This window comes from Pseudonaja textilis, chromosome 5, assembly GCF_049901715.1.
Source record: "Pseudonaja textilis isolate UNSWEBS1 chromosome 5, rPseTex1.2, whole genome shotgun sequence".
In the NCBI taxonomy this organism is placed as follows: domain Eukaryota; kingdom Metazoa; phylum Chordata; class Lepidosauria; order Squamata; family Elapidae; genus Pseudonaja; species Pseudonaja textilis.
Genome location: NC_141994.1, coordinates 36,341,622 through 36,354,299, shown reverse-complemented (window position 1 = coordinate 36,354,299; position 12,678 = coordinate 36,341,622). Strand labels below are relative to the sequence as shown.

At 36.7% G+C, this 12,678-nt stretch overlaps 1 protein-coding gene across 1 annotated transcript in view; it reads right to left on the bottom strand.

Moving 5' to 3' along the window:
• OTOGL (otogelin like) overlaps positions 1-12,678 on the bottom strand; it is an 87,276-nt gene that overhangs the window by 20,322 nt on the left and 54,276 nt on the right. Inside the window, exons 34-41 of the mRNA XM_026697905.2 lie at positions 12,190-12,367; positions 10,334-10,476; positions 6,189-6,212; positions 5,992-6,084; positions 4,068-4,257; positions 3,299-3,513; positions 1,813-1,954; positions 960-1,145 (exon numbers count right to left, since the gene is read on the bottom strand). Of these exons, the coding sequence (XP_026553690.2) occupies positions 960-1,145; positions 1,813-1,954; positions 3,299-3,513; positions 4,068-4,257; positions 5,992-6,084; positions 6,189-6,212; positions 10,334-10,476; positions 12,190-12,367 (1,171 nt within the window). The remainder of the gene's footprint in view (positions 1-959; positions 1,146-1,812; positions 1,955-3,298; positions 3,514-4,067; positions 4,258-5,991; positions 6,085-6,188; positions 6,213-10,333; positions 10,477-12,189; positions 12,368-12,678) is intronic.

Here is a 12,678-nt window from a genome sequence, read left to right as displayed (position 1 = left end):
TCCCCTTGGCTTTAATTTTCCAGTTTAATTACCTGCTGATGCCAAAGCGGGTTTTTCCAATTTCTCATTCATCTGCTGTCACCATAAGGAAGGAGAGTGAGAAAGAGAAAAAAAAAAACTTTCCCTTTTCACTTTCGTTCGCTGCTTCCATATCTTCTTTGGGAGCAACGTATCTTTGATAAAATTTAAATTCCAGGGTATTTTGAATATTGCTTGTTATCCCGGTCAGCCAAAACTTTCACTTCTCAGCTTCCTCCTGCACATTCTTTTCCGGATGAGTGCTTCTTTGTGGCGGCCATTTCTGACCGCCGCTCCATCGCTTTCGGAAAAGGGAGTTAAGCCAGCTGAGGAGGGGAGTTGCAATTCTCCCAACCCCTGCCAAATCTCCCCTATCTTCAGTTACCTCTACAGGGTAACTATAGCCCCGAATCCGGCTGGATCAGGGCACTCCAGCAGCAAGCAGAAACTGTGCATGATCGCAGATTCCTGCCGCCACCGAAGCCCTGCCAGAACTTTTATTGTCAATAAAATAATCATATTGGATTCCTTTTTTTATTTTGTTTTACCTTAAGCCTCAGAAATTATAATTCATCATTTTGAAATTAACATATTCTGAAGGATTTTTACCAGCAAACTGACATTTCATAACATTCATAAAGCTCTTTCAAATTCCAAAACAGTTGGAAAGTATAATTCCAGATTTAAATGAGAATAATCACTATTAGTTTAATGGGATATATGAAGTTATGATTACTTTTACAGTAAAATCTCTGCAGTAAAATATCAGCTTCCTAGCTGTAACCGTTAGGGAATATAAATTTTGGAGCTATATTGGACAGTTAATTAATTTTATATTATTTGGATAAAAAAAAGATAAAAAATCATGCCTCTGTCCCACCAGAAAGCAAGAACACTTGCATCTGAAACTATGCTAGCATATTATTAATAGGCTTACTCACCACATTTTTCTTCTGGAATGCAAAGGTCAGAGTCTGTTCTATGAAGAATAGTCCCCTTTTTGCAAACACAGTCTTCTCTTAAATAGGAACATGATGATTCCTCATAAAACCATTTATTTAGGCACGTTTTTGCATCACAGGGCTGCACACAAGGGTGATATTCTTTCCCATCAGGACAAGCAAGCCCTACATGTGGAAGAAAATTAATATGGCTGAGATTTCCTTAATGTTCATTAGAAAAGGGAAGAAAGAAGGTGGCAAGAGGAAACATTTCTTGTGAATCATAGTTCTAAATGACCAGGTTTAGTCTGTACAATTTGTAAATTGTTTCCTTGTCATCAAAGGATAAACATTAAATAATACAACTAATAGACCCTAAAATTAGAAAACAATTAAGTGTTTTGGGCACTGGCCCATGTTTATACCCATTTTCAGTATTCTGAAGTCATGTGACTGCAATTTATTTTAAAAAATGACAGAAAACCAATGTTTATTTCTGTTTCCAGCAAAATATGCCCATTGCAGATATTATATTTTTTTAAAAAAAACTCCTGCAAAAAAAGATTGTAAAATCAGGAAGAGTCATGCAAGTAGCCTGCTTAAAGACTGCCATAGCACGATGGTAATTCTGGGCTCAATTAAGATAATAAATTGAGGACTACCTGTATTAGCATTTAGTTAATAACTATCTTTATTAACATATAGAATATTATTGAGTGGAATTCTAAGCAAAATGTAAATCTGAGTGGCTCCTTTCTAAATCTAGCCTTCTGTGTATCATTAATTTCTAGCAAACTAAAATGCACAAGCCAAGTAAAAATGAAATGATCAGGAATGTGGGCATTAAACTTACAACAGTAATCTGGTGTCCTCCACTTAATGCAGATATTATGCTTGTTACATAGTGCTACATATGCAGAAAGTGCATCACATTCATAATTTTCAAAATAGGTATTGTTAACCCACATTTTTTCACAAAAATCTTGTGGTGAGACCTAGATCAAATATATTTGATAAATCAGTAATCTGGAAAAATTGAGAAAAACAATCCATAGTTTCATATTAACATATTTTTAATTCATATTTTATACAACTCAAAGCACAATCAATATACTGTGTTTTCCTGAAAATAATATCTACACCAAAAATAAGCCCTAGCATGATTTTTCATGCTGCTGACAATATAAGACCTACTCCCAAAATAATCCCTAGTTCAGAGTGTCATTAATGGAGTGGGCGTGGCCAGCACAGGAGGCAGCAAGCAGGTGCGTGGGGGCCGATGCTGTCCAGAAGCAGCTGCAGCCCACACAGCCCAGTCCCTCCAAGCAGCAGGAGAAAGCAGAGGCAGAAGAAAAGCATGTGATCCATCCTACTGTTTGTCTTTGCTTGCGGAGTGTGCAATGGAGCTTGAGGACAAAGTTGAATGTGTGGGGGCTGAGAGTACAGGGGCAGCAGCATGGTGCCACCTCTTCTCCATCACTTGCCTCGCCTCACAGTAGTGGCACTGGCAGAGGCACGGGGGGTGGGGTGGGGGGAGGCATACGATCTTTAGACAGCAACTGAGAGGTGAACTAGCAGCAGAGGACCAGCAGGCAGGGCTGGCAGAGGTTGGGGCATGCTGAGAACTTGGCTCATTGCAGCCGTAGGCAAGCAGATGGTGGATCAGAGAGAGCAAAGCTGACAGTAGCAGCACTCCCAGTCCCATCAGCCCCCATGCTTGCTGACTCCTATATGTGAAAACAAAACAAGACATCTCCCAAAAATGATCCCTAATACCTTTTCGGAGGGGAAAAAAATAAGACCAGGTCTTTTTGCGGGGGAAACATGGTAGCTGTTTAATAAAAGTTGCTGAAATATTAATACAATTCCTATATCAAGAAATAAATAATTCCCCAAATGATTTTTATTCATTTATTATTCATTCAAATTTATTTAAGGCCCAGTGACTCATTTTTGCATATGAAACCTGGTTTATCGGTAGAAAAAGGAAGTTTAATTTCACTTCCTTCTTACAGCATTTTCTGCATTTTCAAATTCTGCTGCAAAAAATTAGGGAGACAGTTATTTAATCAATTGCACTCATTCTGGAGCCAGATAGGAAGATGAAATTTGCTAAGTGGTGGTTTTCAAGGGTCTCATTTAGAATGTGGAGATTTAGCCTAAAGACTGTTGAGTCAGAGGCATTTTCAATCGTTTGAGAAACAGTAAAAAATTCCACCTTCCCGCCATGTCTGCCTATATATTACAATTCTACCATAGCCTACTCAAATTTGAGTTTGATCTTTTGGCACCACAAGCTTTCCTCCCCTATTGTGTACTTATAATAACTTTGCACTCACTTTTTTGTGACAAGGTGCAAAAACCCACTTCTGTAAGAGTTCCATACAATATGTACAATTATCCTCTGTGCAATTTCTAATGGGTCTTCTTGTTGTTACATCAAAAGATTTCTCAATTTCCCAACTTTTGATAAACATTTCAACTTCTTCCATATTTGTAATTATTGTCCTATTTTTCATTTTCAAGTCATCAGAAGGATCACCATTGCAGACACCTTAAAATAAACATATACTTAAAATATATGAAATGATTGAAGCAGCCTTACATTTCTAAGAGAGAAAAACAAATTTAAACCTTCTCATCCGTTTGTTAAAAACTAAAAAAAACTATTAAAATAAGATATAATCAGTTTAAGAATGCATTTTTTGATTTCCTGCATCCATCTGCCTATCTTTTACTTTTAAAAAAGAACCAGAGTGTTGTCACCGTTCCAAGTAATGCACCCATAGAAAACAGAACTCTGAGGCAGTCAAGTTCCTCAAAGAACAATTTATTGGATATGTCATATTGGCACAATTGGTGAAAGCTGACTTTGAAAGTTCCTGTGGCTTTCACCTAATTAAAAAGTAAACGTTTCTTCTTTCCCCCAAGTAAGTTAGAACAATTTACTGTGATAATTTTACCTAAACTAAATGGCAGCCATGGAAGGAATTGAGATGAGAGAAGTATAAGATTTTAGAAAAGAAGACATTAGTGAGCAAATTTAGGTCTAAAAATTTAAAAGTTTAAAGTCAGGATAACAAAATATATTATTATGTCTATTCTTACCACAGAGCCCTTCTGTCTTTGTAGATACGTTCGAGTTAAAGCCATATTGGATGTCCATAATGCCTGTAACATGAGCCCATTTAATACTGATTCCAGCTGGTGTGTTGATTACATACATAGCTCCAGTGTCCTGAATACATATGCCATCTTGCGAGAAAGGCAAAGGTTGGATTATAGAATTCACAATTACCTGAAATAATCCATAAAAATTGCAGGAATTAAAAGAATCATTCCCAAGCTATGCTTTTGAAAACTGTTCAGAGAAGAATTTTCTCAAATCTCCAAACAATTTCACAATATTTAAATCTGACAATACACTTTTTCCTAAGTTATATTTTCAAAAATGAATTATTTTTAGCAAGTATGGTAAGGGCTTTGAGCTATGTATTAACTACAAAATATGTAGCTACTTAATTCTACCCCAAAGCTACCTAGACTATTGACATGTATCTGATAAACCATAACTATGTCTTGAACACAAACCACAAAGAGCAGGTCTTGTTTTCTTTAGCATCTCTTATGAATGCAACATTATAATCACAAAAGATAAGGAAGCATCGTTTTGGGTTGAGGAATATAAATGAAAAGTGTTAAGGCAACGGTCTTCAAACTTGGCAAGTTTAAGACTTCTGGACTTCAACTCCCAGAATTCCTGAGCTAACATGACTGGAGGAGGAACTCTGGGAGTTGAAGTTCACAAGTCTTAAAGCTGTCAAGTTTGAAGACCCCTGTGTTAACCTAATGAAGATTTAACAGCTGACCAGCTGCTGTAAGGCTGCTGTAAATGCAGTGAGGATGAGTCAGCAGGGCTATTGCCACTTTAAGAAGCTGTCTATATAAGGGAGGCCATGAAAGGGTGCCTCTCTCTCTTCGTGTTCTATCTCCATTGTAGTTCTCTGGGTAGAGTTGAAGATTGATTGATTACCTGGTATGTGCCTAACAGTTGTATGTATGTATATAGCAGTCTTGTATATAAACCACCAGTAAAAGACAAAGCCTCATGTCCTGTGTTTTGCTCCTGGGTTGTCTGACAATAGTAGTCACGCTGCAAACACTCTGACAGAAAGTATCCTTAGTGATTCCTCATTTTCCTATAAATCCTATTGTGATTGTATTATTTTTTTCTGCAAAATTAAACCAACTTTGAGAATAGTTGAATGAGATTAAGGCCACAAAAGCCAACACCAGAACAACATCAACAAAATATGAAGAACAAATTTGAAGATATATGGATTTTCTTTTTATTAAAGTAAATACTAAAGATGTAAAGTTGAACTGGGAATATTTTTTGAAAAGGCATTATTACAGTTTTTAAAAAATCATGACAAATTAGATTAATATTCATAACATATTATATAAGATTTATTCAGACCTGAGGCTAAAAAATTTAAACCAATTGCCAGTTTGCTTTCTGGACACAAATTAAGAAAATTGAATAAACTATTAAAGTCCTAACCATTTTAGGGGATGATTATCTGAAGGACTGCTTTTTTGTTATGAACTTGTTCTTAGTCATTTAGGCAAGATGGGCAGTGTAAAATTTAATAAAGAAATAATTTTTAAATCTTTACCCTGCTCTTTGGACCATTTCCAAACTATAAAATGTACTTCCATAGTGTACTTTGACTGCTCCTTTGCTTAATTAGAAAATATATTAAAACACATCTTTTTAGCCAAGCAGTTTAATGTAAATTAGTTTAATATTTAATGGTCTGTAATTCTTAAATAAGTAAAAATTCAGATCTGCTTTATATAGATGGTTGATATATCATACATACAAAGATAATCAGTTGTTAAGGCTTTCTATTAATAGTAGCCTCTTATTTATTAAGGCCAGTTAGTTTATGCCTATCAAAGAATTGGATTGTCTACATAATAAACGTTTTGCAGGAGGATTCTACAGTCCAGCAAAAGCTTAACTCACCTTTCTTGCTAAGCGGTTAATAAGTACTGCATATGGTGATACTGTTACATTAAGTTTTTTAAAACAAAGACCAGAAGCACTTCCGGATGGGACCTTGAAAAGAAAGGACAAACTGTCCTGAAACTAAAACAATTGGCAGATTACTAATTCTTAAATAATGATTGATATAATAACAATTGTACTTTAAAAATACTCACTAGTTTTCTTATTGAATTTGTACTCTGAAAAATAATTTTAAAAATGAATCAGATTTATTGTAACATAAATATATTATTCCAGCTTTGTGGTAAATAATATTGCAAACTGTCCTCCATTGTACATTCATGTGTAATCAGACATACATGCATACATATATACATATACCATATATATATGGTATTCAGCTTTGTTTGGGTATTTTCCCACATCATTATAGTTGTGCTTTTAAAATTGCAGCAATGTTTCAGCAGAATCTTATCTTCTGGGAGAAGCCTGATGATGGCACATGAGACGCCTGATGATGGCGAAAACTTAAGAAAACAAATTATATATATATATTCTTAAGTTTTCGCAGGTACTTACATGTATGGCATTCAGCTTTGTTTGGGTATTTTCCCACGTCATTGTAGTTGTGCTTTTAAAGTTGTAGTGACGTTTCGGCAGAATCTCATCTGCCATCATCAGGCTTCTGGCTACCCGAACGAAGCTGAATGCCATATATATATATATAGATATAGATGATATAGATATAGATGATATAGATATAGATATAGATATATAGATATATAGATATAGATATAGATATAGAGATATAGATATAGATATAGAGATATAGATATAGATATAGATATAGATATAGATATAGATATAGATATAGATATATTCTTATGTTTTCACAGGTATGTATGGTTTTTAGGTTTCTTCAGGTATTTTCCTACGTCTTAATATTTGTGCTTTTATTATAGCGAAGTTTCGGCAGAATCTCATCTGCTATCCTCAGGCTTGTGTATTGGCTTCTTTTTAATCTTGTGTGTCAGGCTTAGCAGCTGTTTTTTGTTTGAATTTGGTGCTGGCTTTCTGCTTTATTTGAATGTTTTTTTCCTCATCTTGATTGGCTGGGTGTCTAGGTCTTTTTTTATTGGTCTTTGAGTTGTTGTGTTCTTGATTGGTTGGCAACATTGTGTTTTGTGCATTGGGGTTTCTTAGTGCAGCTTGGTTTCTTGTGAATGCCCGATAATTATTTATTAGGAAGCTAGGTTTTATTTGGGTAGCTGGCTGGGGCGTGTTTGGGCTGGAGGTATCGGTGGGGGGGGTTGTTTGCATCCAGATGCTTGCCTGGATTGGAGGAAAGTAAGCCATGGGGTGCAACAAGGTTCCGTCTTAGGCCCAGTACTCTTCAATATCTTCATTAATGACTTAGATGAGGGAATAGAAGGGGAATTTACCAAACTTGCAGGTGATACTAAGCTGGCAGGAATAGCTAACACCCAAGAAGATAGGCTCAAGATCCAGATGGATCTTGACAGACTAGAACACTGGGCCATATCTAATAAAATGAAATTCAATTTTGAGAAAAATAAAGTCCTACACTTAGGCAAGAAAAACCAAAAGTACACATATAGACTGGGTGAAACCAGGCTCAATAGCAGTAACTGTGAGAGAGAGATCTTGGAGTCTTAGTGGACAACTAGCTAAATATGAGCCAGCAGTGTGCAGCAGCTGCCAAAAAAGCTAATGCAATCCTAAGTTGTATTAACAGAGGGATACAGTCAAGATCAAGGAAAGTACTAATACCACCCTATAAAGCCTTAGTAAGACCACACCTAGAGTACTGCATCCAGTTTTGGCCACCACATTATAAAAAAGATGTTGAGACCCTAGAAAAAGTACAGAGAAGAGCAACCAGGATGATTAGGCGACTGGAGGCTAAAATATACAATGAACGGTTGCAGGAACTGGGCTTGATTAGTCAGGAGAAGGACCAGGGGAGACATGATAGCGGTCTTCCAATATTTGAGGGGCTGCCACAGGAAGGAAGGGGTCAAGCTATTTTCTAAAGCACCTGCAGGCCAGACAAGGAATAATGGATGGAAACTGAACAAGGAGAGATTTAACCTGGAAACAAGGAGAAACTTTCTCACAGTGAGAACAATCAACCAATGGAACACCTTGCCCTCAGAAGTTGTGGGAGCGCCATCAGTTGAGACTTTCAAGGAGAGATTGGACTGCCATTTGTCAGAAATGGTGTAGGGTCTCCTGCTTGGGTGGGGGATTGGACTAGATGACCTACAAGGTCCCTTCCAACTCTGATTATTTGTATCGGATTGTGGTATAGAGATTTTTTTGTTTGTGAGTGCAGGCTTCCAGATGATTGATAGTTTGGTGGAGTCATCTCTTCTATTCATACTATTAGGTCTTTTATCAATTTCTATGGCTTCTCTGATGATTCTCTAGCCGGGTATTTTTATAGTAGCTAGGGTTTTGGTGCCACTATGCTATGACCTGTGCTTTCATATGTTGGAAGTGTGTTCTAGCTTTTTTATTGCATTCTTGTGTTCTTCAAGGCCGGTATTTATCCTTCTGTTGGTTTGTCCTATGTATGTGGCAGGACATGATGTTCAGGGTACTTCATATATGCCTTGGTTTTCTAAGTCAATTTTATCTTTGGGGTTTCTTAGGATGGCTGCTATTTTTTTGTCCACTTTGAAGGCAGTCTTGATGTGATGCCTGTGTAGTATCTTGCTGTTAAGCCTGACACACAAGATTAAAAAGAAGCCAATACACAAACCTGAGGATGGCAGATGAGATTCTGCCAAAACGTCACTATAATAAAAGCACAAATATTAAGACATGGGAAAATACCCGAAGAAACCTAAATACCATATATATATTCTTAAGTTTTTGTGAGTACTTACATGTATGGTATTCAGATTTGTTTTTGTTATTGGTCTTGGAGTTTGCTGTTTATTGGTCTCAGAGTTTGCAAACTCCGAGACCAATAAACACAGACCAAGACTCCCAACCAATCAGGATGAAGAAAAAAACATTCTGGCATAGCAGTAGGCCAGCACCAAATTTAAAACCGAAACGGCTGTGAAAATCTGACTCACAGATGAACACAATACAGAAGCCTGTTGATGGCAGATGAGATTTTACCAAAACGTTGCTACAACTTTAAAAGCACAACTATAATGATGTGGGAAAATACCCGAACAAAGCTGAATATCATACACATATACATATACATACGCACACACACACACACACACACACACACACACACACACACACATATATATATATGGCATTCAGCTTTGTTCGGGTATTTTCCCACATCATTGTAGTTGTGCTTTTAAAGTTGTAGCAACGTTTCGCAGAATCTCATCTGCCATCATCAGGCTTCTGTATAGTGTTCATCTGATCAGAAGCCTGATGATGGCAGATGAGATTCTGCCGAAACATTGCTACAACTTTAAAAGCACAACTACAATGACGTGGGAAAATACCCGAACAAAGCTGAATGCCATGCATGTAGTACCCGCGAAAACTTAAGAAAACATGTGTGTGTGTGTGTGTGTGTGTGTGTGTGTGTGTGTGTGTGTATCTTTTGTTATTCGGGTTTTCTCCCGCGTAAAATTGGAAGTATCTTGACGATGTTTCAACGAAATCTCATTCGTCGTCTTCAGGCTTGTGTCTTTGGCTTTGTGCTTCTTGGAGTAATTACTAACATATATAGTAATATATAAAAGTAATTATTAACATACATACATACATATATATATATATAATACATATACATATACATATATATATGGATCTTTGGTTGTTCGGGTTTTCTCCCGCGTAAGATTCGAAGTATCTAGGCAACGTTTCGATGAAGTCTCATTCATCATCTTCACGCTTCTGTCTTCGGCTCTTGCTTCTCAGAGTTGCTTCTCATATATGTTTGCATTAGACCCTTCAGATTTGTCCTGAACATTTGTATCTTCAGTTAAAAAGTTAAAAAGCTCTGAATCTAATTCAATATCTGACAACCCCCATTAACCCCCATTAAACTCAAACATTTTTCTTGGGAAGATATGAGTAGTATTAGATGTTAATATTTATAACTTACGAGGTCAGTTTGCTCAATAATACACTTCTATTATTAGTTCTATTCATGTGGAATTATCAAGAATCATTTACAATATATTTCAGATATAATATATAAGTGAAACATACTTTTTAATATTTATGTTAGGAAATGTGTTTACAAATATAGAAACCCAAAACATTTTCAAAGCATTGTAAATTTTTTGTTTCTATCTTTAGCGTTTAAAATATGAAATGCTAATTTCTGCAAGATACTATGTAAGGTTCCTACCTGATTAGCTGGGCATTTTTCAATATGAGCCACAATAATTTCTGTGGGTAATTTGACTAAAATATAAGATGCTACTTTATATAGTGCTACATTATTTCCATCAAATGTAATGATACTCAGTTCAGAGAGAATAGAACACTGACCTAAGGAAGAAATTACAATTAATGAGATCTCATTAAGATTTCAAGCCTCTTTCAATCTGGAATTATACACTGAGTCTATTACAATTGCATTGAATTTAGAAATAATAAAAAATTGCTTAAGAAATTGTACAGTTATACTGCTATCCAGGGGTGGGATTCAGCCAGTTCATGCTGGTTCAGATGAAACAGATGTTAATTTTATATCCAGTTCAGTGAACTGGTAGTTCCACCACCAGCTGGCTCTGCCCACCCCACCCCACCCCTCCCAGGAGTCACCACGAGGCCCCTCTGACTCCCAGATAAGTGTAGGGAAGCCTCTTAGAAGAAAAAAACGGGACATGGGGAGGCTGCCAAGAGCTCTAGGGAGGCTTTCTGGGCCCAAAACAGGGCACGGGGGGGGGGGGGGTCTGGTGCTACCCCCTGCCCCCCATTTTGGCTGTCAGGAGACTCCAGCAAGGCTTTCTAGACTCAAAACAGGGCATGGGGCATCTGGTGCCACCCCATGCCACATTTTGGCTGTCAGGAGGGTCCAGGGAGGATTTCTAGGTCCGAAATGAGGCACAGGGATGTAGCACACACCCTTGCGCCCCGTTTTGGCTGTCAGGAGGCTCCAGGGAGGCCTTCAAGGAAGAAAGGAAGAAAGGGAGAGAAAGAAAGAAAGAAAGAAAGAAAGAAAGAAAGAAAGAAAGAAAGAAAGAAAGAAAGAAAGAAAGAAAGAAAGAAAGAAAGAAAGGAGGGAAGGGAGAAAGAAAGAGAAAGAAAAGAAAGGGAGAAAGAAAGAGAAAGAAAAGAAAGGGAGAAAGAAAGAAAGAGAGAGAGAGAGAAGAAAGAAAGAAAGAAAGAAAGAAAGAAAGAAAGAAAGAAAGAAAGAAAGAAAGAAAGAAAGAAAGAGAAAGAAAGGAGGAGGGAAGGGAGAAAGAATGAGAAAGAAAAGAAAGGGAAAAAGAAAGAGAAAGAAAAGAAAGGGAGAAAGAAAGAAAGAGAGAGAGAGAGAGAGAGAGAGAAAGAAAGCGGGAGGGAGGGGGAGGGAAGGGAGAAAGAGAGAAAGGAAGGGAAAGTGATGGAGGGATGGAGGGATAGAGGGAGGGAGGGAGGGAGAGAGAGAAAAGTATGATTTCGATAGGCCATATACTAAAATCAATTTGCAAAATATTGTACTGATAAAAAGGGTACGTAAGAGTAATGTAAAGTTATTACCTATGCATCAGACACAACAAACAGTCAACAGAGAATGGATTGTCTGACAGCTACATTACATTTGATGGCAATCAGCAGAAGTAATCAGACCAGCAAAGACTGGAATTCTGCTTGTTCACTGGTAAATCAAACAGCTGATTTGTCATTCTTTGCAAATACAGCCACTTATCAGATAATTTTTTATTTCAACTCAGACTTTCATATCTTACTCTGCTAATAAAAAACATGTTGTGTTGGGGGAGGATATAACAAGCCAGTTGTCTGACTATACTGAAGAAAGTAAATTTCAGTAAATGAGAAACAAAAATTATGCAAGCAGTTAAAACAGGGTGTGAATTCATATGCCGCCCTGTGGTGTTTCAACAATGAGATGAGGAGCATAAAAATTTAATTAATCAATAAAAATAAAATTGGTGTTCTAGGATGATCTTGTCATAATTTTCCTGTAATATTTAAAATGCAAGTTTAGGATTCTCTGTTTCATATATAATCTAATATAACCATTTCAAGACTTACAAGGACATTCCCATTCAGGACAGCAGTTGTCGCTGTTGATCTGAACTGGCATCCCTCGAAAACCACAGTCAGGTTTTTTCACATTCTTATAGCAGTTCCTTGAAATATTGTACAGCATCCATTCCATGTTAATGCAGACATACTGGCTACATTTGTCTATAGGATCAAGGTATCTTGGCTTTTCCATGATGGGCAAAAAAATTTAAGACATTGACATATGATGAAACATTTTGTGTACCAAAATCAGCAGGCTTTTTAAGTATAAAAATGTGATTATGTACCTACTGAAATCCTGACTATTGCAGTCTAAATGTTTTTATAAATATTTACCATAAAACCTTAGATATATGTAGGTTTATATCTTTTGGATGACCACAGATATGATCCTTTTGGTCGGCATGTGATGGTTAACTATGATCTAACAACACTAATTTTATTAGTCATGATGGTTATAAGGTAAATGTGCTATTAGGGGATAATAATAAAGGA